General features: G+C 40.9%; 4 protein-coding genes across 5 annotated transcripts; 2 read left to right on the top strand and 2 right to left on the bottom strand.

Annotated features, from left to right (window-relative positions):
• Positions 1–5,845: 5,845 nt before the first annotated feature.
• LOC311353262 (transmembrane protein 205) lies at positions 5,846–9,892 on the top strand. Of its 2 annotated transcripts, XM_084473105.1 has the most exons (5): positions 5,846–5,923; positions 6,888–7,038; positions 7,607–7,770; positions 8,109–8,416; positions 8,536–9,892. In XM_084473105.1, the coding sequence occupies exons 2-4, from the start codon at positions 6,939–6,941 to the stop codon at positions 8,409–8,411; spliced, it is 567 nt and encodes a 188-aa protein (XP_084329231.1). In that variant the 5' UTR covers positions 5,846–5,923; positions 6,888–6,938; the 3' UTR covers positions 8,412–8,416; positions 8,536–9,892. The 2 variants fall into 2 exon arrangements, with proteins under 2 accessions (XP_084329231.1, XP_084329230.1); XM_084473104.1 differs by having other exon boundaries at positions 8,109–9,892.
• A 324-nt stretch (positions 9,893–10,216) lies between these two features.
• LOC311352762 (nucleotide sugar transporter SLC35D1-like) lies at positions 10,217–17,173 on the bottom strand. The gene is made up of 12 exons (XM_084472565.1): positions 17,041–17,173; positions 16,705–16,738; positions 16,521–16,607; positions 16,292–16,359; positions 16,114–16,185; positions 15,900–15,968; positions 15,570–15,672; positions 14,831–14,923; positions 13,073–13,140; positions 12,681–12,759; positions 12,492–12,574; positions 10,217–11,508 (listed from the first exon to the last, which is right to left on the bottom strand). Exons 1-12 carry the CDS (start codon positions 17,154–17,156, stop codon positions 11,403–11,405), a joined length of 978 nt encoding a protein of 325 aa, XP_084328691.1. The 5' UTR covers positions 17,157–17,173; the 3' UTR covers positions 10,217–11,402.
• A 5,873-nt stretch (positions 17,174–23,046) lies between these two features.
• On the top strand, positions 23,047–24,645 carry aqp12 (aquaporin 12). The gene is made up of 3 exons (XM_084472713.1): positions 23,047–23,716; positions 23,996–24,112; positions 24,236–24,645. Exons 1-3 carry the CDS (start codon positions 23,122–23,124, stop codon positions 24,373–24,375), a joined length of 852 nt encoding a protein of 283 aa, XP_084328839.1. The 5' UTR covers positions 23,047–23,121; the 3' UTR covers positions 24,376–24,645.
• Positions 24,646–24,718: 73 nt separating this feature from the next.
• Positions 24,719–26,006, bottom strand: rpp21 (ribonuclease P subunit p21). Its single transcript, XM_084472714.1, has 5 exons — positions 25,862–26,006; positions 25,684–25,784; positions 25,438–25,520; positions 25,161–25,295; positions 24,719–24,854 (listed from the first exon to the last, which is right to left on the bottom strand). Exons 1-5 carry the CDS (start codon positions 25,916–25,918, stop codon positions 24,754–24,756), a joined length of 477 nt encoding a protein of 158 aa, XP_084328840.1. The 5' UTR covers positions 25,919–26,006; the 3' UTR covers positions 24,719–24,753.
• Between the last annotated feature and the right edge of the window lie 73 nt (positions 26,007–26,079).

The raw sequence follows: 26,079 nt of genomic DNA, 5'->3' as shown, positions 1-26,079 counted from the left end.
GCTGGTTTTGAAAAAAAGTGTTAATTTGGTCACATTCAGGTGTTCATTTTGCTCGAGCATTGGCCTTTTACATGCCTATTTTGTGTGCTATGTATTAATGTCCGCTCATTGGTGTAAGACCCATTTTCTGCTGCTGTCAGTGTGTTCTTTACACAGACCTTGTGAGGTGTGCGTGCGTGTGTGTGAAAGATGTGAGAGAGGGACTGTCAGTTATGTTCTTTGTAAGGTGTGACGAGGAAAGTACCTGTACATTCCACCTATGATTGCTTTTGCTATGTTTATTACTTCAGGATTCCTGATGGACAGGTTGGTTGCTTTTAGTAAGCAGAGAACCATTCTACTAGCCTAGAAATCTAGACGCCCCTAGTGGCAGCAAATTTATTTTGTACCCAGGGTCGTCTAGCAACTCTCCGTTAGCTCGCAAGCTGGAAAAACCACGACTGAGTTGCAACGGTTCCATGTGAAGTCTGTGTGGTCCCTGCTACATGATTGATCGTAGCGCTATCCTATTGCGTGCAGAGGGAATTGGAAAGACAACTGTTTATCCCACTCCTTGGATTGAGCCGTGCAAATGGAGTGTTCCCAGACCCAACATCCTGATGTGGGTCTGGCTTGCCAGGCTACCATTCTGCTCCAGCCATTGCCAATTTAGCCCACAATGATATGTTTTTTCTTGTTCTCTACCTGGTAGGCAAATATTTTAAACTTTGAACTTCCCAACCCAATGTTATAGACTAACCCACCAACATCAAGATGGACTCCTATGATCTTGAGTCCTGTGAGAAAGTGAAACCCTTCTCACTTCAAGGAAAATGACTGGTGTATTGCTTTAGTTGTACTTGTATTTGAAATGTTTCCCCCCTGGTACATGGTATGGCCTAACAGGCCTTGATTGGTCCACCTGAGACAAATCAGGTGCCTTATTTAAGGGGGTTTCATTGTGTTTGGAGGAAAAGGAGGAAAGCTAAGACTGGCTTGACACGAGGCCAGTACTTGGCCATTCTGTTATGCTAAATTATGCCTAGGCTAGCAAATTGCTAACAGTTTTTTTCTTTTTGAACAATTCATGTATATTTTGGAACCAAAGGACTTTGTTTTGTTTATTTATGGTTCGGTCTTTATTTTGGGAAGTGAATAAAACCAGTTGCCCACATCCCGAAGTGGAATGAGTCGAGAGGCTCATTTTCACAAGTCCAATACAAAAGTTGTTCAGGATAAAATTCTGAACAAGATGAAATCCACATATTTACAATCAGGGCGTGGCATCGAAATGGGCGTTTCTTGTGACTAAAATTAGCACAGTTAATAGAGGGAATGTTTGATTTGAGCGGGACTAACTTGGTGGCTGTTGGGGACCAAAGTTCTAACTGTTCAACTAAGATGAAGTCGATTGACAAAACAACATGGCTGCCAGAGGCTCAAAATCATCAAAAATTAACTTAATGCCAAAAAGCAAGGTTAACTTAAAGTCATCATCATTGTATCTATATCAGGCTATAGGGAGTGCTATAACAATTAACTGAAAATCCTACTCTCAATGTTAGGTGACTAAAGGCGGGGTTAACTAGAGTCAATCATCACACAAACTTGGTGTACTTAAATCAATCAATCAATAACCTTTATTTTCCCTCGAGAGACACTGAGGTTTCCCTCATTTACAGTGACGACGAGCATACACCAAACACAATAACAAGGATAACATCATAAAAATAAAAATAAAAATATATCTATAAAGTATATACAATACAAAAAGAGCAAGAATAAAATAGGATGAAATACTAAATGAGAATGAGATCAGCTAAAACAGTTACAGTGGGACGTGTACAATTCAGAAATCATAGATTTAAATAAACCAAAAGTAGGAAGAGCAGTCATTTTTAAGTTGCTCTGTAGAGCATTCCATGAGTTAGGAGCACTGCTGGAGAAGGCAGTCATTCCTAGACTGGAGTGAGCTCTGGGAAACTTTAGGAGGAGCAGCTCACTGGACCGGGTACAATAGGTCTCTGTGTCCCAGTCCAGCATGGTCCACATGTAAGGTGGCTGTTTCCCAATGAAAGCTTTAAATATAAATAAAAACCAGTGTTTCTCACGTCTCATAAAAAGAGAAGGCCAACCAACCTTTTCATAAAGGGTGCAGTGATGGGTTTTAAAGCAATCACCTGTAATGAATCTAAGTGCTGAATGATAAACTGAATCCAAAGGTTTTAGGGTAGAAGCAGACGCATACTTATAAACTACATCCCCATAGTCCAGCACTGATAAAAAATAACCCTCTTTCTACATACCATTGGGAAGCTGGTTCTATTCCTATATAAAAATCAAATTTTCTGACGTAATTTGCAAACAAGGTTATTAATGAGATTTAAAAGTGAGTTTTTTATGAGACTTTTTCAATAATAGACCCACAGAGTGGAAATGCATAGACTATTGAGACTATTGTGACCCATATCTCTTGCCCTTGAGAACAACATTACTTTTGTTTTGGTTTGATTAAGAACCAGCTTGAGTGAAACAAGAGCATTCTAGCCCACAATGATATGGATAAGGATATTTTAAACTTCGAACTCTCCAACCCAATGTGTTGCAACTATTGCTAATCGAAACAGCTATGCAAATCTATATGGTTAGAAACTCCAGAATACGATGATCATCCTGATCAAATTTTGGATCAGTTTTCCAAGCACAAAGTGCGAAGGCAACCTATTGTAATCGTTAGTTTTATTATTATTATTCCGCCACGTTTGACTTACACAGCCTAAACCGCTCGCACGCATTATGAAACTTACTACAGCTGTAGAGGTTGACTCAAGATTAACAGACAGCAAATATTACACTGATTGGCCCAAAGGTGGCGCTATAGCAACAGGACTTACAGTCATGAAACTTTGTTAACACACGCATATCCTCATGGTGAACAAATATGCCTCAAGAACCTATGACTTCCGGCGACCAGATTTGCGGCCATCTTGAATTTTGTTAAAAACATTAAATTGCCAAAGGATCCCAGGTTTTTTGACTTTGACAAAAATCCTTTAGCCCATATCATATATGGACCAATGTCTTCAATCTGACTTAAAGATTCTGTACAATGGTCTGTACAATAAATTTTAAAGCACCCATGAGCCATTGACTTCTAAAAGGGGTGTGGTTTAAACCGTGAAAATACTTAAATGCTCATATCAACATCAAGTTGGACTCCTATGATCTTGACTCCAATACAAAAGTTGTTCAGAATCAAATTCTGAACAAGATAAAGTCAACATATTTTCAAATAGGGCGTGGCATCGAAATGGGCGTGGCCTGTCACTAAAATCGCCACAGTTCATAGACACAATGTTTGATTTGAGCGGGACCGGCTGTTGGGGACCAAAGTTTCAACTGCTCAAGTGAAATGAAGTTGATTGACAAAACAACATGGCCGCCAGAGGCTAAAAAATTTCCAAATTTAACTTAACGCCAAAAGGCAAGGTTAAGTGGTCAAGGCAGAAAGGCACATGGGTCAAGATGAAACTGTACAAATTTTATCTAAATCGGCCTAAAGGTGGCACTATAGCAACAGTCCAAAAATGCAAACTTTGAACAAGCATATCTCGTAAGTTTTAACTTACAGACATGACACTTTGTTCACACATGCATATTGCACGTAACGCATAATGCAGTCCATGGCGATGTATATTAACAGGGGGACACATGCATATTATGAACACAAGTCGACAACGATAATGTATACAATACTGGTAACAAACGATGTTTGTTAATGTATTGCCGCATATCATTAAATAGACCCACAGTTGCGGCCATCGAGGACCGCGTTCGCATATGTTTTAAGTTGTCTTTGCCGCAATTTACATGACGAATCAGTGTTTCTGAAGTTGGAGAAGAAAACGAGCTATTCCATGTGTTAATTATGCCTATTATTTGGCCATAAACTGAGCCATTTGAAGTTTGAAATTCATGTGATCATGCATCTATCTCAGCGGAGACTGCAAACGCGCTGTCAAAAATCAACTCGTCAAGTCAAAATGCGCTGGCTCTTAAAGGGGATGGGTATGGAAGCATATATGTAGTAAAATTCAAATGGAAATCCAATTTGCAATTCAAATGGGAATGCAATTTGCAATTCAATAAGTCATAACATTATGCAATTGACAATTCATTATGCAATTTAATAATGTAATTTGTAAATACGTTATTCAAAGTGTATTTTAATATGCAAAGTGACAATGAAATCCTCAATAAAATTTGAAACATTTTTTGAGTTCCTTTATTCAAATTGAAAAGCTATAGCGTCCCCGTGATTGCAATGCACCTCGCCACGCTCCGTGTGTTGCAAAATTCAAATGACATTTCAATCCGCAAAACACTTTCCAAATCGTTTTGCAAAACGTTATGCAAAACGTATCAGCCAATCGGGTCTGGGCGGGAACTACGTCACTTGCTCGTCAGACCAGCTGATCATCCACGCACGTTGCAATTTATTTTCTATGCCTAGCATTGTGCCAGATTTGACTCTTAATAGGTCTATGGTTTGACTGAGTTTACGTAATTATATCTGAAAATGGCGGAAAAGACGGTCTGGCAGCTGCTGCGGGAGGTCGCTACAGCTCTAGAGGAGTAGCGGGATGCAGGGTCCGGAAATTACGAGCAAGTGACGTAGTTCCCGCCCAGACGCGATTGGCTGATACGTTTTGCAAAACATTTTGCAAAACGATTTGCAAAGTGTTTTGCGGATTGAAATGTCATTTGAATTTTGCAACACACGGAGCGTGGCGAAGTGCATTGCAATCACGGGGACGCTATAGCTTTTCAATTTGAATAAAGGAACTCAAAAAATTTGACAAAATGTTATTCTAGTTTTATTGTTATAACTTTTGCAAATTTTATTGAGGATTTCATTGTCACTTTGCATATTAAAATACACTTTGAATAACGTATTTACAAATTACATTATTAAATTGCATAATGAATTGTCAATTGCATAATGTAATGACTTATTGAATTGCAAATTGCAAATTGCATTTCCATTTGAATTGCAAATTGCAAATTGCATTCACATTTGAATTTTACTACATATATGCTTCCATAGATGGGAGATGCCACTCTCATTGGTTTATTGCATGTTTCGCCCAAAACACACCTACGGGTTTCAGCTCAACCCATTTTAGATTTGCGCCGGGCGCAAAGCTAATTTATCTCGTCGTCATAATAGTAACAGCACCATAGAACCGCCCACAAAGTACTTTGACTTTGCGCCTTGACGTCTGCTAAGTATGCTAATGCTATAGGCCTACTGCATGAGAAAAATTTGGATCGATATTGCACAACAATCAGGAGATGCCCCCCCCCCCCGAATATTGAAGGGTATTTCGCACACCGTCTATCAGCCATGATCTGCGTCAGGGTTTTAATGGCCTGTCAGGGTCTTAATGGTTCATTGGTCGGCTTATACTTGGCACCGTAAAATGCTGCTTGCAGCTTTAATTATTATTATTATTATTATTATTATTATTATTACAAGACTATTATTTGTAATACTTTATTTGGAATATTAATAATAAACTCTGGCCCCAAGACTCCAATAGACGTTGCAAGTGTAGGTTCGTTTTCCAACAGCCTGCCGTTTTTATTCACGAAAACGTGCACAGGCGAGCTGAGGCATTTGCCTCCTGCAATGATTGAAGATTGAGCTCAAATACTGTAGCACTGAGACTTCAGCTTTTCACTCCAATCCCCCAGAAGTCCCATCTGGTAGTATGCTTCGCACGCGCCTGGAAACCGATCAGCAGTCTGGTTAGTCTGTTGACCCCGCCCACTATGACACCGCTCATAGGAACCAGTGGAGCCACTGGAACTGTTGCTTCACATGAAGGCGTCAATGCAAAATTAGTTCCGAATTTGACCTGGAACTGGAATAAAAAAACCGGTAGGCACCGTGAAATGGGAAGCATATTTGTGTGCATCGTGTTTTTTCATTTTGCCTCTATTTCTGTTTATTTAGTTTGGATATAAACAATCATACAGTCCTTACAATTTCACCTAAAGCGTCTCTACACAATGAGAAAGTTCTGGATGTGTGTTCTTGACTTCTCCTTCATTGGTTTTGCTCCGTGTCAGTATTGGTTATAGGTAGTTTAACGAGTCTTCTAGTCAGATTTACGAATATGACTTTGAAAAACCCTTTGTATACGCTGCTGGAGGGTGTCGTACAGTGTGCTTTTAGTTCAACTTTGAGGTAAATGCCATAGTTGTAGTCCTTTAGATTTAGCAAAGCAGAATGTAATTTAAATACAGGATAACCTGTCAATTTAACACCCATTCTTACCCGTCTAAAGTGGGTAGGTCAAGACGAGAGTAAAAAAAGATTGAGAACAATGCGGAAGTTGGCTGGTACCTCGCTGTAGTTTTGTATAGCCAATCTTTACGCATGCATTACGCGTATAAATCGAGTTGCGCCGATTTGTTCGTTTAAAGCTTTGTTTCACATAGCAGGCGTGGTGGTGTTATTTCTGTTGAACTGAAATACATGCACAAAAAGGCACTTTATATAGGCCTATATACTTTACTGTATACAGTATTGTAACCTACACGTTTGACGTGCATATTCGTTGCTGAAGAAGTGAAGTCTACCACATTCGTCCCTGTAGGTGCAATTTGAAACAGACACCGACCCCTCCGTCGATCTCGGCGGCCTTTGAAGTTGCAAATCCCTAAGATTAATACTTTGCAGTGAAATGCATTTTTTGTGACAATTAAAGTAAATTGTCTGTTTTCAACAATATATATATTTATATATAAAGCCCCCATCATTGTGTCAAACTCATTATACTAATAATGCATACATTGATTGTAAACTTCATATTCATGTATTGAATGTCTCCATATTTTAGCCATCCACACATTTTACTGTCATCGGGATCTAAGTACAGCGAGAAGGAAGGATGACTACGGACTGGGAGCCCACCTACACCGTGAAGCTGGCTCAGCTCCTGCTGCTCTCCACCTACTGGGGCATGCAGATCTGGGTCACGTTCATATCAAGTGAGGACTGGACTTACGCACACCCTTGATGGTTTCCGTGATACCATGACTCATTGGACATTTACTGGGGCTTAGGCCCAAATAAGATTTACATTTTGTTACCGCTGAAATAGTTAACTTTGTATGCTACTCGCTAGGGGGAAGGGGTACAATCAGGATAGTGATGATTTGATTGTGGATATTTATATCTGATACATGCATGGGTTATATATGTTAAAGGAGAATTTGTTATTTGGTTCAAGACAGACAAAAAAACTATAAGCCCTCCTAACAGTTATATAAAAGGTTAGCTTAATAATTCATAAAACAATACCTGACATGTAGTGGGGATCAGCCAGGTCCTGAGGCAGTGAAGAGTCCCCACAAAACTGTCACCAACCATCACCAAGTTGAATGCTGCACATCGACTGCTGTGTTGCAGTAATGGAGGAAGCCAGATGATTAGCAAATCACATTATAATAGGTTCCCCCATGTGAGTTTAAAACCCAGGTTACAGGATAGCCATATGCATGAATATTTGATTTTCCTTCGAGTATGAATTATTTTGATGTGTGTGTGTTTTTGCAGGCTTTGTGATGGACAACCACCTGAACAGACATACCTATGGGTTCATTCAGAGCCGCCTGGTCCCCTTCTATCTTCACCTGGGTTCAGCCTGCGCTTTCTTTAACCTCACTATCTACGCCATATATCACCCGAGCGACATGCTGACCGACAGGGAGTCTTTTCAGGTGTGTGGACGTTGATAAGATGACGCACCACATTCTTATCATTCAAGTCATTTTTGCAGATTTATTTATCCAAATATTCAAGAGAATCATTGGGTATTTAAATGACTTTTATGAGAAGCTTGGGGGTTAGGCATCTTGCTCAGGGGTGCCCACAGGTAGACAGTGTGCACCCAAATGTTTGTTGAACCAGGAACTTTCCACTGGCCCAGAACCAGAGACCTCAGCCACATCAGACGACAGACAGAGAAAGCGTGCATAGCAGACACCCTTAAAACTAGAAGACTATCCTGCCCCCTTTGTCCTTTCCAGTTATTAACAATCTATCCATCTTCCCTCAGATTTTCATCTTGTTCGTGTCAGTGACGGTGGCAGCGATCAACGCCCAGTGGTTTGGCCAGATGACCTCGGAGATCATGGCGGACATGCATCTGATCGAGCAATCGTGCGGATTGGGCCAGGACATCGGCCAGTCGTCCAACCGGGAGGCGTACGCCAAGCTGTGCGAGACGGACGTCAAATACAGACACCTCAGCGGCCGCCTGTGGCTGTACAGACTGCTGTCTTCCCTGTGTAACCTGTGCTGCATTGCGTGCAACTTCTGCAGTCTATCATACATGGCGGAGAATCTGGTTACGTTGTAAAAGGGGTGAGACGCGAAAGCTGCTTTTTTTTCTGGATAAAAAATATCTGGGTTGGATAAAAATATATATTTTGTATTTTCACGTCCTATTAAGGGGGTTGGATTTCTGCTGTTTTTTCCCATAGCCGTGCTAAGGCCAACAGAAGCTGCTCTTCCTTTGGGCTCCTGGTTGTTACAAAAGGAATAAAGGCTTGCAGCTCTCCCTGTCTCTCACCTTTCACCTGGAATGCCTGGGAGCTTGCGGTGTCCTGCGCTGTAGGTTGTGACCTAGAGCATTCTTTGATAGTTTTTCTTTTGTATCTATTAAGAAATCTTAATCAGGAGGACTTTCTTACAATCTTATTCTATTTGTTTGTATTCGTACACCAATTCCCCCATGCACTGCACCTTAAAAACAAGCCTGTGTCATAGTCATGCAGTGTTTCAGTCCTAAACACTCAAAGCACGTGTTTGACTACTAGATCTCTCTCGACACAATGTGGTGGAAGCAGCTTTTTCTTACTACAGTTTCTCAGTTTTGTTTTCTTCAGTCTATCCATGTGTCTAAGGCCCTGTCCCAATTCTCCCCCTTCCCCTATATTTGAGCCCTACCCCTAGATTTTGCGCGTTCCCGCAAAAGAGTTCTGTTTTTCCCTTAAATCAACCCTTGAATGCTAGCCAGCTCGGTAGCTGACTTGCAGCTAAGGGCACTCAAAGCAAGTGTTCTTATTAAGGGGCGAGAAATGGGACTGGGCCTAAGTGTTTTGTTTATTGATGAATATGAACCAATAATTTATCTGTTGATTGGTCTTCAATTTCTAAAGAGAATACTTGTATTATAGTTGCTCATTTACAAGGTACCTTTTTGTTGGTGAATCGTTTTACTGGAACGTATAAGCATCCCTACATTTCTGGGACCTATTCTTTTTGCACTCCCAGAACAGCATTTTTGATGGGCTGATTCACATCTTTGGATATCTGTCGAACTATTGGTTGTCTTACATGTATTTTTAGGAAATGGGGAATTGATGGGAATGCACAGTGTGAGAAAGCAAGAGGACTGAGGCGTCTCATCCCAGGTGGGTTCCATATACCAGTGTACGGAAAACACTTACCCCAAATAACTTTTAGGCAACAGAGGAATTCTAAATCTCTTTACTTATTGCTATTTATTTATACTAAGTTAAGACTGAAGATGTTCTTGTTTGTGCCTTAAATGTTGTGGTATGGGCCATGCTGGCAATACAATGCAAAATAAACATTTTCACAACAAATTGTTTTAAAATAGAAGCTTGCTTTCCTCACTCTTTTTGTATTTGGGCCTTTTAAATTGCTTTGCAAGGAACATTAATGCTAATAATACTTAATTTATCAAAGCAAAAATTGTGGCATATTGGTTAATTTTAGATTTGTGTATATTGTCATTGCAACATACTTACTTTTTCGGCCATTCCCAAAATAACACCTGTATGCCATGTGTTATTGTGTGGGAATGGCTGGATAAACTGGGCATGTCAATTGGTTTACGTGAGCCTGTGACTCATTTGATGACGGGCACAGATGGCTGTGTACAGAATGACCTTTAGGGGTCAAACATGGAATGAATCTTTAGTCCTAACAATCCAAATAAAATTTAAGACAAAAACTAATTGTTCTAAAGAACGATGAGCAGAAATTAATTGATTACATTACATGTCCTTTTAACGACATTCATAACACAATTTGGGTGTTTATGTAACATTGTTGTGCATAAAGATAATTACAAAACTTGGTTCTAAAATGAAATGTGTAACAGACAAATCAACAGCAGATAGTTTACAGGTGAAATTTTTAGTAAAGTAAAAAATATCTTGGCTTTGCATGTTCAAGCCTCAAGTCCATAATTAATGTGCAAGAGAACAGTGTCAATAACAATATCTTAAAAAAAAATGCAAAGAACTCAGTTATGTCCTGAATCGCAAATGGCATTTGTAAAACGTTGACAACAGTTTTCACTCTGACCTTTTAAAAAACAGTAACACCTTGAAAATTCAGAAACTGATATTTCTTAGAGATAAGGAATACAGCTTTAACTTTCCCAAACACACTTAAGAGTGCAGTAAAAAAAAAAAGAAGGCTCTGATAAAAAGACAAAAAACAATTTCCAGACCAGTAACCACCTGTGAGAGAATCAGTGACCACCAATCATACTCAACACACAATGTAAACACATAGAAAGAGCTTATCCCTACCAAAGAAATCCTTAAAAAAGCATCCAAAGTCACAATCCTAACTTTTAAATGGGATATTAAAATCCTAAAACACCCTTTAGTAGCGTACTCACTGTCTATTTAACAGTACATTTACCAATTGAATTAAATTTTAAAAGTCTAAAGTTTAGAATCAAGAGAATCTAGCCAATGATATGCGGATCTGTTGTTCCGCTTTGAAGGCATAGATTAAATCGCATTCTTAGTAACCAGCAGACCAAGCTAACTATACTATATAGGGAAAGGAAGGATTGTGTCTTAAAATGAAAATATAATTTACTACTTACAGGCCTAACACCTATATACATCTACATTTAAAGTAAAATGATCCAGCAGATTTCTCCTGTCCTCAGGAATATTTATTTTAGTTCAACTTGAACAGCTTCTGTTGGTCTGTATGTCCGCTCCATCGACATCATCGTATTGTAAACATTGCAATGTAGTTTGAATGTCCCTTTATGCAACCACTTAAAAAATAAATGCCCGGAACAAAAAAAACAATAAATACTGTTAAAAAGAAAATAATACTGGACCAGGTCCAGGCTGGAAAAGGCCCCTAGAATTGAGGCTCATGAACTCCCATTGTTCCAGGTTGCCTTGTGTAATCTATGCAACCTGAAAAAAGCTATCCGAGAAATGACTGCTCATTTTTTTACACTAGTCAAGACACCCCAATTCTCTAAGTACCTGGAATGAGGTACTTAATAAATACAGAACCGTCAAGAAAAATAAAATGTGTCTCCGTGTGTATCCAGTGTCTCTTGTCAAACTACAACCTTGCCCTTGATCTCCAGCTTGCTGAGGTCAATGGCCTTACTGGACTGCTCCTCTGTGAAGGTGATGTAGGAGTACACCAGGCTCCCCGAAATACTGGAACACAACACACACACATTGAGAGATTGTAGGCAGATCGATAGCAGCCTTTATAGTCCCTCTTAGTTGTGAGTGAGTATGGAAGAAAATTTACCTTACATTATTATGTTAACATATACTTTTTATTGGGCCTATATGCTATATAAATATAACAATGGTGGAGAAAAGCTTAAAGAAGACATGTCACCACTCCTCTCTAACAGTGGCCTAGAGTGGTGCCAGAAAGTCTGGTGATTGACTTAATTACAGTGGCGAGGATGAGATAGAGATCAAGAACCGGTTGAACTGAGGTTAGCCTAGGGGCAAAAGACCAACTGGACACTCCACTTGATGCCATAACCTGTTGCTGACCCACTCCTTAAATAACTCAGACAGGTATATGCAGAAGATCCAGATAAGACAAACATTCTTGATGGACAGAAAGGGATACATAAGGAGCAGCCTGTGACCAGCTCTCCAGTTCTTTGTCAAACCAACTTGGCTTTGCTCTTACTTGTTCGCGAGTAAAAATAAAGTCTTTTGTCATTCTTGCTCCGGTCCCCTCATACTCTCTTGTTTAAAGTTTTAGTGTTAAATGCGGTTTATCTACCACATGAGGTCCGGTGAGGGGGTAAGAGCACAGACAGCAGGTCATAAAAGCCGGGCTGGGTCTCTAACAAGAACCAGCATGCTCATTAGGAATTCCTCGTGCCATGATACGAGACATGGGCTACCTGCTGGATGTGTTGAAAATGGCCTGTTGTGCCTATCAACAACAGCTACCTTCCAGGGAGATGTAGCTTAGAGAACCACAGAACAATGTGCACAACATCTACCAGCTGTACGCTTGCTGGAGTTGTTTCAACATACATGGGAAATTAAAAATGCAAGGCAAATTAAGTTAACACAGCGTTCATAAGACAAACGTTACAATCAATGACTCAAAGATTAAAAACTGGGGGAATGGCTTGGAACACATGCATCCAGCGATCACGCCATACCTGATGTTCAAGCCAATGAAATTGGTCCACGAGAAGATGTAGTCCCCGCTGAACACCATTCCGATGTACGTCACAAGTATGTTCTGAGACGGACAGACGGACAAGGGGATCGTCAAGAGAGACATGCATGACAAAACCCGGATGACAAAACATCCTGCATCAACGCTCCTCACGGCCCCTGCTGCTCACCTTAATGCAGCCAACGATGGTGGTGGTGAGTGCAGAGTTGTACTGCATACAAAGCACAGTGGAATACATCAGGACAAACCTAGATACAAAAAGGTACAACTGATTAGAATGAAATGCATTAGAAAATCATCACACTGGTCCAAACTATTTCCATTACATATCAATATAATAGGGATAATACAGACATATTTTAAATGTCATAACTTATTGTTGCATTGGGTCGCAAACTGCATGAACATGTTTTGATTTGACACACACACACACACACACACACACACACACACACACACACACACACACACACACACACACACACACACACACACACACACACACACACACACACACACACACACACACACACACACACACACACTTTTGTCAGGGCTCACCCCATGACAGAGGAGAGGATGAACTGAGTGAGGAAGACCCTGTCTGACCAGCCGTCATATTCCATTGCCTGTGGAGAGAATGTCAGTCAGCTCAAAATATACAACCAACGTTATTGAAGTGCTTTGCTCCATTAAAACAATACAATTCCATTCATCGTTTGGGGTCATGCTACAAATGACAGTAAGCAGCACACATCCAATTTAAAGGGATAGTTCAGGATTTTGGACATCGGGTCTCATTTCATTGGAGACTGTTTAACACTTTTCATTCAGTCCTTCTAGTTGCAGAAATCGCTGGTGCTAGGCTAGCGCAAGTCAAGGGGAACTGCTAGCCTGCCAATAAAAACAGTTTTACCCACTCCAAAGTACACCCGATGCAAACCAATTATAATGCCCAACTATCGATGTAAATGTCTGTGTTGATAGAATAATATTAGAAATAAAACTATCCTTGTATCGCAATGATCACATTACATTTTGGGGGACTACTTTCTCAGCAGCGGCGGAATTTCATTTTGCTCCGGTGTAGCAACCAATTCACTACAGCAGACAACTAACACTATTCTATCAACACAGACATTTACATCGATAGTCTGGCATTATAATTGGTTTGCCTCGGGAGTGGGTAAAACTGTTTTTTTTGGCAGGCTAGCAGTTCCCCTCGAGTTGCGCTAGCCTAGCACCAGCGATTTCTGCAACTAACGACTGAATGAAAAGTATTGAAAACGGTCTCCAATGAGAAATAACACACTGGCTCACTTGGAAATGAGACCCGATGTCCAAAATCCTGAACTATCCCTTTAAGAGGCAGAATATTCTCTTTGGTTGCATGATTGAAAGGGAAATCCCATTTATAGTCCTGGGGAAAAAACCCAATATCTCAGCATTGAAGCATGCTTAATAACTCTATTAGAAATATCGCAGCACCACAGCGCCTGCCAACATGTGATGATACATGATCTGAAAGAGGTTGAACAGAGAGAGGCATGGCCCAAAGCAGAAAGAACAGTCCCAACATGTTTGTGGTTTGCAATTTGTCTGAACTGTATGGTCTGAGGTGGATTATTAGAGGGAGTGCTTAATCAGAATAATGGTTTGATTTTTGCTAACAAACAATGATATAATAAATGCCAATAGGCAAATGATTCTCAAGCATTTTACAATACACTAGTGTACACATTTTTTAGCATAGGTGGGCCCAGTGGGGATCAACTTCCAGACCCTTATATAACCCTTACAATAACGCTACATTCTATGCCAATGGTGCTTGCTCATCAAATGTCCTGAATATCTGTTAAAATAAGTAATCAAGAAGGCAGCCGTTGGTATATGAACCAGTGTTGAAGGTCATAACTGCAGCAGAGTGTGTATTAACTCTACTTTGCTGGATAATGGGAGCTTTGTATCTTCCCCGCACCCCTCCCCTTCTTTCCTCCCTGGCCCTTCCCGAGCTAGGGGTTTGGCAAAGCCTCAGCTCGGTCAAACCTGATCAACCGGCTGCTCAACCCTGATCAACCGGCTGCTCTAAGAGCTTGCAGTGACGAAAATACACACATAAATGTATTGAGAACCTACCAAAGGCCTTTCACCAGAAGGTTTGTAAACTTTAGGATTGTATTCAATTGAATGAGGGTACACACTTATCACAATGTAGGAAGGTAGAAACAATTTAAAACAAGCTTCATCTACAAGTAAACAAAAGAAGAAAGAGAATCTATTAGCCAAAAACAAAACACAAACAAACAATACATTTCTTACCCTCTGGACATCTCCAGTCGCGTGGGCCAAGAGCAGTGTGGGAATGATCATAAATAATGCATTATAATATAATAAGCCATATTTTCCCAACTCCTGTGAAAGAGAGGCGAGCGAGAGAGGTATGGCAGTGCCAGAAAGGGAATGGGACCAAAAGGGAAGAAGTTTAGAGAACAGAACAGAGACCCTTATTCAAAGCAGGTCAAGAACATTCCTACTAAACTAGACTACAGATGTTAGCAGTCGGCCTACTGCATTAACACACTTTTCTAGCTAGCATCGGCCTGGTAGGTTTTTTAACCAATCATTTCTGCTCACAACTTGCTCAAGTCCCAACACACACAGCTCTATTTTTGTGTCTATTGGTGGTTCACTAATGACATAATTGTCTATATGTGGACCTCGTCCATTGCCCGGCTGTAATCTGAGCAACATGGTTCCCATGTTAAAAGTCACTTGATCACCGTGAAGGCTATTTGTCAAGCAAGTATCACAGAGGCAACAGGCTTACACGAGGAATTCTATCAGGGGGACAAAATAAAGTATACTAATAATACTATTGGCTGACAAAATATATATACCCCTTAAGAGTGTATTATGAAATATGCAGAAGATTTGGATGCATATTCCTGACAGACGACAGAAGGTCAAGTTGTATAAATTCAATAACAGCAGCCCGGTGCCAAAGAAAACCCTTGACATACAATGGTGTCATTGACCAAGAAGTGGTGGTGCCACATACCTTGGAATCCAACTTCTGTTTCACACAGGCCCCGTTGATGGCAGTCAACACATCGTTCATGAGAATGAACGCATAACCTTCCAGGTCAAACGACAGGTCAGTACTACAGGCAACAGGGATCACAGAAAAAAACTCAAAATACAAGGGATGTTTTACCCCCTCCATAAAACTATTTAATTTAGCCTTGAGCATAAAGGCCTGAGCCACAGGGGTCTTAAAAACCTTTGAACCGGGATAGGAGAGAGGCATTCATCATGTCGGTCAATACCCTGCAGCACATATTTTTGAAAGTAGGATTAAAGGCTGGAACACCAATTTAATAGTCCTCACCTTGCAGCCACAAACGCCCCAAGGATCATTGTAAATACTGTCATCTGGACCGGTCTGGAGAATGTCTTTCTAGCAATGGCAACAAGGGGAAGGGCCAATAAAAGTGAATCTCATGATACAGGGAGAGACTTCAATTTCATTTAGTCTCATTTGATGAGAAAGTGCCTAGAAGTACATCCAAATTGTATTTATTAAACAGAATAGCTAGACTTACTTTAGCAGGAATATTTCAGCCATCATTGTAAATAAGATAGTGAATCTTCGGAGGACTGTAAACATCGGGAGGCTGGAGACAGAGAAGACCTTATTAGAATGAAGTGAATATATATTACATTTAAAAAATATTGATAACTTTTGTGTGGCCTTCAGGTATAAACTTAATAATATCTTACTTTAGCATTTTAGTTCCAAATAGTCCAGTGATTTGGTTTCCCACGTAAAGGAGAGGTAGAGGAAAAGTCTAAAAAGGATCGAATATAAAAGATTGAGATGCAGAGTGATGCTGACTAAGTAAACTGAGCACTGTTATTGATCGTGTCAGATAAACATTTAAGGAGGAATTATTTTGATAAATGTTTTGGTACATTACACAAGAGACAATTGACGAAATATATTAGTCACCTTGCCGGGTGTGCTTTCATCGAAGTCAGGGAAGCTGATCACCCTGACAGCCTTGCCCCCCCATAGCACAACCACTGTCGCGAACATCTGCACAGTTTCACAATTTAACACATTGCTACATTGTCATGGCATACGTTCAATTATGACATTTTTAATAAAGAAATAATAAAACGCATCTACTTACTTGTCCAATCCCGACACATATGGAAGATGGGAACCTGTTAGGCCAGTTGTATACATATTAAGTTACTGCTTAAACAGTAAAGTCAAAAAAGTATGTGCACGATTGGAGATAACTGTGGGATATGTGTAAGTTAACGTCACTGCTAATCTCACTATTGCCTCTGTTGCCTACTATAAACAAAGCGCTAAATTAAGATCCACCACCGCATCCTTCTAACTAATCAGAACAGCTCAAAGTTAGTAGTAGCCCTGCTAGCCCCCGCTCTCCAACTAGGCTAGCTAACGGGCTACTTTACAAGTAGGACCAATACACGAGGCGCTCCAAAACCACTCTTACCCATAGTTAGTGAGGACACTTTTGTTCACCACGACTATGAGAAATGAACTGATGCCGTAAAATCCAGCAGCCAGCAGCTTTAGAAAGAGTTCCGATTTGTCCGCCATCCCCGACATACGTTCATCCCCGCCTCCGTGCCTCTTCTGTCCCTGCCATCGCTGAGCGCGAGCTACGTACTACGGCTCTGTGACGTCGCGCTACTTCCGCCCAGGCTGCAATAAACAAATTAAAACAGCGATCCTTCCCACTGCATTAATTTGCAATGAGTTTTAACCTACACATATAATACTGCATTGATACATATTTAACGACTAATAGATTCAATGTTTATTGAAAGGAACACGCGTATACATCAATGTTATAGGCCTACCTGCATTTATAACTATGAGTAGGCTATACATGAAGCAATACATTTGAATATACAATCAGCTTAAATTCCGTTGATGTCAGTTCAAATGTAGCGCAGTTGGGATATTAATGGCTTGTTCTGTGTCAAAAGGGGGATTCATTTTTGAAAGCGAACAATGTTCCTGTTGGTTGAAAGTCACAGAAAGTGATTTGCTTTCCTCTTTAATCGGTTGATAATGCTGTGTGAACTGGGCTTCATCGTGACAGTCTGAATAGTGAGAGAGCGACGGATTGGAAGCATAATTACATTGGGCATTCCGGCTGTATGGTCGAGTATGGGAGAATTTGACTCCATATACTTCAATACCTCTGACATTTGCTGATAAGACAAAATTCTGAAGTCGTCTTGGCTCTGAAACATCTTTCTGGGGTACTTGCTTGGTTGGAACTACACATTGCTTTGTGTAGTTCACATTCTTCTGGACAGACATACTTGAAATTAACTGATATATCCTTTTATTACACTGGCTGGTGTCAAGTGCTCTAGGTTCAGCATTGGTGGGTTTACTGGCGAATCTCCCCTTTGGACTAGGTAGAAGTTGCGGCGCTTTATCCGGCGATAGTAACCCAATCCGCCCCCGGCCCAGTGCTTGAGAACCATTCCCACCATGCGGCATAGGGGACACTGTCAAAGGGCTGGTCAGATGAACACACGGTGCCGCCATGTTCCCTTTGGCTTTAGGGAGATTGGTGATTGGGAATGTCGACTGAATTTTGCTGCTCAAGGACAGCTTTCCCAGGGCTGTGTTCTTGGTTACACTCCCGTCCGCCGAGAGCACCCTGAGCCTGTTGCCGCGTGTGGGCGTTGTTGCTGTAAGGACGTGCCGCTGCCACGTCTCAGCAGTCAACAGGGGTCTCTCTCTTCCCCTCTTGCCCCTCTTCTTGCCCATGGCCTCGGCCTGCAGTGAGTCTGTGATGCGTACAATGGCGGAGTGGACTGTTTGCCGCGCGGGTGCGGGTTTAGGGTGAGAGTGGGTCAGTGTGTGGAAGCCAGAGGAGCCAAACAATGTGTGCTTGTATTTCTCTCCACTGCACAACACTGGATATGTCTCGCAAACAATCTGTGGATTTAATAGAACACCGATGTGATATTGGTTATGAAACTGAAACTATAACACATTAGGACAACAAGTATTAGTACATGACTCGTGAAATAGCCAACTTGAGGTGTTTCTAATCCTCACTGGAACTCACAGGGGGTGGAATGTAAGCAGATGGGGCCATTGCTGTGACTATCTTTGCATTAGTTCTCCGCAGTTCATCCCGAAAGCAAAGTGGGGCCAACTCTTCCATGGCATGGGCTCCACTTGCACACACACCCTCCACTTTGCCCGTTATCGCTGGAGGTTCTTTGTCTCTACAAACAATAACACATTTTAAGGAAGGAAACAGGGCATGGATTCAAATGGATATTTTGTCCAAACAATTGACTCACCTCCTGGAGCGGTTGCTGCAAACACGTACAACGTTGCCCCGCTGTAGCTGCTGGCAAACCATCTTCCCCAGAGACACTGCCAGAGAATATGGCTCATCGTCTTCCTCTGCATGGACAAAAAACAAAAATATAGAATTAACATGGGAGGTGTTAATTGCTTCCTCTTAACAACAAAAAAACCCTAGTATTTTAGTTTGTAGTTTTTTAACGAAGAGTGTTGTGTTACCTGTGAAGGTGGTGTGTAAAGCAAGTGTGTTTTCTGTGTAAGATGTCTGATACCTGGGGACACAGTGTGTGTTAACTGTAAATGTAGTCTATTAGATTGTGGTTGCAGTCTTAACTGTGAATGAAGAATGTTACAGGGGTATGTGGAATGAGGTATGTTACATATAAATACAGTGTGTTACCTTTGAATGTAGTACGTTACATGATGTGAATACAGTGTGTTACCTGTAAATGAAGTATGTTACATGTGAATACAGTGCTTAACTTGTGAATGTAGTTTGTTACATGGGAATACAGTGTCTTACATGTGAATACAGTGTGTTACTTTTGAATGTAGTCTGTTACATGTGAATACAATGTGTTACATGTGCATGTAGTCTGTAATTTGTGAATACAGTGTGTTTCTGTTACCTGTGAATGTAGTGTCTTACCTGTGCATAAAGTGTGTCACCTGTGAATGTAGAGTGTTACTTGTGAATACAGTGTTACCTGTGAATGTAGTGTTATCTGGGAATACAGTTTGTTAGCTTTGAATGTAGTGTCAACTGGGAATAAATGTGTTATCTGTGAATAGAGTGTGTTACATGTGAATTAGGTACGTTACCTGTGAATACAGTGAGTGTGTTACCTGCAAATGCAGTGTTTCACTATGATTGAGGTTTGCTACCTACAAATACAGTGGGTTACCTAGGAATCTACTGTATGTTACCTGTGAATGCCTTAAATGGTGTGGGGGGAGAGGACAAGGAGCTAGACCAGTTGGATGTGTCTTCGTACTTGAGGCTCTCACTCAGGGCAGCCCTACTGTATTCTGCGCTCAGTCCCTGAGAAAGAAGCTTTTCTTTCTTGAAAAAAAAAGAATACCCACACTGACGCAGCACCAGAATGGTACAACATTATATCACACATGCACATGTATATCTATACAGAACCATTATTAGCGTTCAATCAAACGTGTGTTTGTTATAAAGTAAACTGAAGGATTCCTTCCAGAGGTTCTATGCAGATGTTGAATTAGGATATTAGTAAATTATAATCTTAGTCTATAATCTTGTGTGTGTTCATGGGCACATTTGAGTGGCTGTTATTTCCGTTGCACCTTCGCTGACCACATTTGCCTGTGATGTGAATGTATACTAGTCCTTGCTGAGCAGACAACCTTGAATCCCTTGATATAATTTCCTCTCCCTGTTTAAACAGAAATAATGAATCAAGTTAAGCCGTGGGACTATTTTACAGTACAGATATATCTTCCTGTCGTTTTGTTCGATTAACATATGCTTATAATAAACAGAAATATAACATACACTGGCTGGATGAAAAGGCAGTAAATAATAGATAAAGAGTCCCGCCAGGTATCAGTGGTTTATAAGTGGCTGGAGTTGTTTTCATGTTTTAGCAGAAACAGATATGCTATGCTGCATTTTGTTATCAGAGGCTAATACAGTTAATTACAGTACCAATAATAATTTGTTGTCACCTTATATGTTTTCATAACCGTTTGTATCTTTCAATCGTTTCAAAATTAGAGAGAGGGTGGGATTCAAAACGTTATCTAATTTAAATGGAAATAGCCCACCTTTGCATGGAGCAGTGCTCAAGGCAAGTTCTTCAGGACTGGCAAAAGGACAAACTGTTACTTTAGCCATACAACATAGTCCATTTGTGGAAGATGACCTAATGTAAAGCGAGGTAAATGGGTGTTTAACAGAAAACCTGCATACCTTATTTATTCTACAACAAACCAACACAGTGTGTCAACAAAATAAACACCAATTTATTCATTACAGAATATCTCATGTTAAAACATTTATGAAGATTGTGACTAATTTGGCACTGAGGAAAACCACTTATCATTTGCTGTTGTTTTTTCGGAATTTCAATTACCTTTGCATGTTTTTCCAGGACATCTTTAGTCCCCCCCCCCCCCAAAAAAGATGCGTCTCCTGTGCGGCCCTCTCTCTCTTCCCTTGGTGCCCCCCTCCCCCACATCCCAGTGGTATGTTCGATTAGAGCATTCTCAAGTTTGGCAGACGCCTGTGTTTGGACATGGCCTCGAAAAGGCATCAAGTCGAGTCGGGGGCGGATAAGAGAAAAAAGAAGAGAAAGTGAGATGATGCACACACGTCGATGGCAGGTAAGACAATGTTTTAAATAAAAATGGCTAATTCTGTAATTTAGTCCTTGTATGAATGTCTATGCTCATGCCAGGTAATGTTAATGTTACCGTTAACGTCAACAAACTAAAGTTAGCTCCTATATTCTTTTAGCCATCAGAAGTCGTCAGCCAAGTATTAGCCAAGTTTACTTATATAGGCCTAGGTCTACTGCATTTCAGGACGTTTATTTGGTGTTTGTTGTGTAACCTACGTTATGACGTTATGCATGTGTACTGTGAACCAACGAGTATGCAATTGTGTATTGTAGTGGGAAAAGTAATGCTACAGATGATACTTTAAAGTAATGAGTTGATGAATGGAGAATGGCTCCTGGTAACATGAATTCTGAGAAACCTTGCATCTGCAGGGCGACATCTGCAGGTGAAACTACAATTTGAAAGAAAATAAAGAAATCTTAGTTATGTAGATCCCCCTCCATTCACATTCATAGTTTTCAAATTATGTAATTTTTTTTTATATTGTGAACCATCAACCATTGTCTTAAAGGTAAAATAGTTTTAAATGTTGTCATGCATCAGTGATTTACACATTGGCTTACATAAACCTGTAATTAATATGTAATATTGTTTTTGAATCAAGGTGAAAAACTGTATTTCAGTGTACAATCCCTGAGTATTTTTACTTGTATTTCTGAATGCAGGGTCAATGCTTAGATATCTGCAAGGAGTTCCTCAAGCCCAGGAGGAAGATTTAGATGATCAACCATCCACCAGCAGTTCAAGCACACATCATCAACCACCAATCTCTGCAGACTCTGCAACAGCACCCAGCCCTGACCAACAACCATCAACTACTAGTTCAGGACTTATGTTAATGTTTGGTGCTATTGTTAATGCAAAATTAGTGTAGTCTTTTATCAAGAGTTTAATTTCTCTTTATTTGCACATTACATTTTGCAAAACATTAATGTTGAGAAGTTATTTTGGAAATAAAGAGAAACGTACTGACAATTACTGAATTGATGTTTGATTGATGATTTTCAGGGGGGCACCACAATGCATTTGTGCTTAGGGCAACGAAATGGCTAGCTCCGGCCCTGGGTATGCATTACAAGATTCTACAGAATCTCACGCCAGCGAAAACCCAAAAGTTGGCAGCCCTGACATGATACGTAATTACGTATACGTCCACTAAGATGGACATATTGGTTTAAACGAAAGCACTCACTCCTTTCTTAAAATTGTATAATACTTCAGTTGAATACACATCTATTTGTAAAGTTTGGTCTGGATCGCTTCCTGAGACTTACCTCTGCAGTGCGCGTATATGTTGCCATAGCACCAACCCTGACCTCTGTGTTAGTTAGCGCCTATTCTTCGTGTTGTGTTGCGTCTCTAGGCTGTGCGCCGCTCATTTGTTGAGTACGTCAAACATTGTGGGGTGGTAGATACATTTTTCTTTGGCTGGACGCCAATCCATGCAGCGGTTAGGCTAAGCTGTATTTAGGGTCGACATGACAAGCCAGTAACACGCTTTTCAAGTTGATAACCCAATAGGGATTTCTTCCGGATATTTCGCTGGTCGCCCCAGGATGAGTGGACGGAATCGTTCATAAATAGCTAGAATGCATTCTACATCTGTGGTGGCGACCATGATACCGTAGGCCTAGCCTGCAGTGCACTCATTATAGGGCACATTCATTCAAAGCGAGGCCATACTGACCTAACCTTGAAAGGACCGTGTGTATTTTGGCAGGTGGTAGCGCAGGGACCGAAAGCTGACTGATCTCTCCATTTGCCACGTTGTCAAACCGTGAGCACAAACCCCCCATGTCTTCATACCCTCACTACTACCCTCGGTGTTGTGGCAAGGAGCAGCAATCTACCCTGCATCATGTCTGGACTCAATGCATCCCTGGGCTACTTTATTGCCATAGTGGCCTTCGGCATCTCAAGCCGAGTACTTCTGAGGCGCCGGCCGCGTCTCGACTTCCTACTGGAGTTGGCGGCGTCGTTTGTGCTGGTCGCATGCTTGCTGGAGGTGCAGACCATCGTGGAGGTGGGCCAGTGGGCCGGGGGTCTTGGTCCTGACGTGTGTGTCACCATCCTGTTCGTGGTGCTGTTGACCCACGGCGTGGTGTGCGGTAACGCCTCCGGCAACCCCACACTGACGCTCGTGAGGTTCCTGACGCTGGAGGAGAACCCCGTGCCCACCCTGCTCGCCGTGGCGGGGCAGTTCCTGGGAGCGCACGTGGCCCTGCTGGCGGCCCTGCACTACTGGGGCCTGGAGCTCACGGACATGCACATGATCAAAAACCTGATGGCGAGCTCGTGCAGCACGTCGCTACGGGTGTCTGTGCTACATGGGTTCTTCACGGAGTGTGTGTGCACGCTCGTGTTCCACCTGGTGCACCTGAGCATGCGCCGCCGGTCCGCTATGATCCGGATCCCACTTGTTGCAGTACTCCTGACCTTCCTGTCCCATACAGGTGCATGCTTCGTCTTACACAATGAGATGCAATTTTGCGAAGCTGACATATATTATGGATAATCAGTCACATTGCTCTTTTGCTGGTATCAAACCTTTGGGGCAGCAAGGGATATAAATCAATGTAATCACAAATACCACTGGCTCATAATACAGACTCGTGCAGTTGTCCGTATAATGACAATTGTTTTTTGTATTCAATTTGTGTTTTGGGAAACAGCTAAAACAGATAAATTGATTAATCGAATAGTAGCCTAATATGTATATTTCTTTTTTTCAGCCAGTGATTATACCTCCGCCTACAAGAACCCTTCGTTGGCCTATGGCCTAACCTTCAACTGCCCTGGGTTCACCTTTACGGAATATGCAACAGTCTACTGGCTAGGACCAATCACAGGTAAAATACAGCGCAAACACAACCTCGTTTACACATACCAAACTCAAATACAGTTTTTAAGCTTGTTATGTCACCTATCGGGAAATGTCAGCATAGTAACACAATGTTCTATTTTTTCATCAGGCATGAGCTTGGCTCTCTTTCTGTACATGGGCCACATTCCAAGAGTTTTCTCCAAGAATTTATTATACTCTCAGAAAACCAGATTCAGAGTGCCCAAGGGCAATTCCTCAGGTGAACAAGAAGACAAAAAGAAAAAGTGAATGAAGCTTTTATTTTTATTAATCATTAAATATTCTGATCAAATGTGTCTTGCTCATTGGACAAGTTTATATATTCATGAATACAAACTGCAATTTAAACACTTAAACAATTGTTTGTACTAATCTCAGATCAAGCCATACTATTGGCTAATTCTGATTAGACAGGCTAGCGATATATAAAACAGCAAATGTAATGAAGTACAAAATTGATTGTTTCTGTAAGTAAAGATCTAGGTCAAAGTAATGAAAAAGTATGGTAATGCTTTTATTTCATAACCCTTTTTAAGAACATAACCCTATCATAACAATACATATTCAAGTGCATGCAACTCCTTTTTATAACTCAAACTGTATGTACAATAAATAAAAAAAGGTTCTTCATGCTTTAGCCTCAGAAGGAAGGTCTGGGTTGGGTTTGGACTGCTGGGACGCACCAACCTTTGCAGCCTTTGGCAGTTGTTTGGCAGAATGGTTAGGATCTGTGGATAGGATAGGATAGGAAGTCAAATGTACAAATTACATTTATTTGATTTTTTTTTTCTTTGTATTAAATTGTACTCAAGTTAGCAACTTGTCATTGTATGCCAGAATACATTTATAAGCAATTGCAATGATAACCTATGCAAATCCAGTCCATATCTTCAATGCAATAGTAAAGAACATCCAACCAACTGAAAACAGTCATAATGAAATACTCTGAACAGAGAGTACTTTTCCAAGAGCTCATCAGCACCTAACTCCTAGGGGGCTGTAATTATTGTGGAGACTAAGATACAGTCACTCACCTGGCTGCACCTGGTTCTCCATCTGGGCTTCAGGTCGGTCAACCCACAAACAATGTTCTGGATTATTTAGAAACTTCTTGGTCTGTCCACAGCTAAGGCACCTAATCACGGTAAATCGAGTTGCTTTATTATTTCCTTAGGAAAGACAAAGTATGAGTTAAAACGGCACACATGATACATTCATTATTTTTGTTCTTGGTGCTATAATTAGAATGTTGCATTATTCATATTGTATATTAAGATGTTTGGATTATTGGATTATGAAGGAAACCCCTACTTCTTTGTCTTGATGTAGCAGTCACACCAGGGATAAGCAATGAGCAGCACTTCTTACACAGTGTTCTCTTCACTGACGGGTCCCTGCAATATTGTCATTATAAATAAACGTGGCAATCGACAGTTAAGGTAATCACATCAACATCACCCAATAGGACTATTCATTGCAGTGTGTGTGTGTGTGTGTGTGTGTGTGTGTGTGTGTGTGTGTGTGTGTGTGTGTGTGTGTGTGTGTGTGTGTACTCACTGTCTCAAAACTAGACGTTTTGCGATAGTCTTTTGGGTAAAGCTGTAAAAACGAGCCAGTTCCACATTGCTGGCGTTTTGAGACAAAACACAATGTGCAGCCTATGCAAGAGAAGTATGGCATTAGATAGCATTTCATGGGTTTTATGACTACCTATACGTCCTGAGTAGTTTCACACCTGATGTAGATAGTTCAGTCTTTGGTATGCCTCCTTGTCTTTCAGGTTTCCTGCCATTGACCCAAACAATTTAAATATAGAAAGTCCAGCAATTTTGAAAGTTTAGGATCAGAATCATGCAGTCAGGCCAGTTGTTCAGCATGCGTCGTTTTTCTTCCGGGTATGGTAATGTAACTTCCTTTCTCAGCACTCTTTAATAAAGAAAGGTGCGAACGTCG

This window comes from Micromesistius poutassou, assembly GCF_964030765.1.
Source record: "Micromesistius poutassou genome assembly, chromosome: 9".
Classification (NCBI taxonomy): Eukaryota; Metazoa; Chordata; class Actinopteri; order Gadiformes; family Gadidae; genus Micromesistius; species Micromesistius poutassou.
Note: the sequence above shows the minus strand (reverse complement) of the source record. Positions and strands in the feature narration are given on the sequence as shown.

What these genes read in the sequence shown, in the direction of transcription:
- LOC311352762 (XM_084472565.1), bottom strand. Translation starts at nt 17,156, where the DNA reads ATGTCGGGGATGGCGGACAAATCGGAACTCTTTCTAAAGCTGCTGGCT. An exon ending in TATGTGTCGGGATTGGACAA is followed by an intron (nt 16,608 to 16,704) that starts GTAAGTAGATGC and finishes GAAACTGTGCAG; the next exon opens with ATGTTCGCGACAGTGGTTGT. An exon ending in GGGGCGTTTGTGGCTGCAAG is followed by an intron (nt 15,673 to 15,899) that starts GTGAGGACTATT and finishes TGTTGCCTGTAG; the next exon opens with TACTGACCTGTCGTTTGACC.
- aqp12 (XM_084472713.1), top strand. Translation starts at nt 23,122, where the DNA reads ATGTCTGGACTCAATGCATCCCTGGGCTACTTTATTGCCATAGTGGCC. An exon ending in GACCTTCCTGTCCCATACAG is followed by an intron (nt 23,717 to 23,995) that starts GTGCATGCTTCG and finishes TCTTTTTTTCAG; the next exon opens with CCAGTGATTATACCTCCGCC. An exon ending in CTGGCTAGGACCAATCACAG is followed by an intron (nt 24,113 to 24,235) that starts GTAAAATACAGC and finishes TTTTTTCATCAG; the next exon opens with GCATGAGCTTGGCTCTCTTT.
- LOC311353262 (XM_084473105.1), top strand. Translation starts at nt 6,939, where the DNA reads ATGACTACGGACTGGGAGCCCACCTACACCGTGAAGCTGGCTCAGCTC. An exon ending in CTGGGTCACGTTCATATCAA is followed by an intron (nt 7,039 to 7,606) that starts GTGAGGACTGGA and finishes GTGTTTTTGCAG; the next exon opens with GCTTTGTGATGGACAACCAC. An exon ending in CCGACAGGGAGTCTTTTCAG is followed by an intron (nt 7,771 to 8,108) that starts GTGTGTGGACGT and finishes ATCTTCCCTCAG; the next exon opens with ATTTTCATCTTGTTCGTGTC.
- rpp21 (XM_084472714.1), bottom strand. Translation starts at nt 25,918, where the DNA reads ATGGCAGGAAACCTGAAAGACAAGGAGGCATACCAAAGACTGAACTAT. An exon ending in GACTGAACTATCTACATCAG is followed by an intron (nt 25,785 to 25,861) that starts GTGTGAAACTAC and finishes TCTCTTGCATAG; the next exon opens with GCTGCACATTGTGTTTTGTC. An exon ending in GGAGAACCAGGTGCAGCCAG is followed by an intron (nt 24,855 to 25,160) that starts GTGAGTGACTGT and finishes TCCTATCCACAG; the next exon opens with ATCCTAACCATTCTGCCAAA.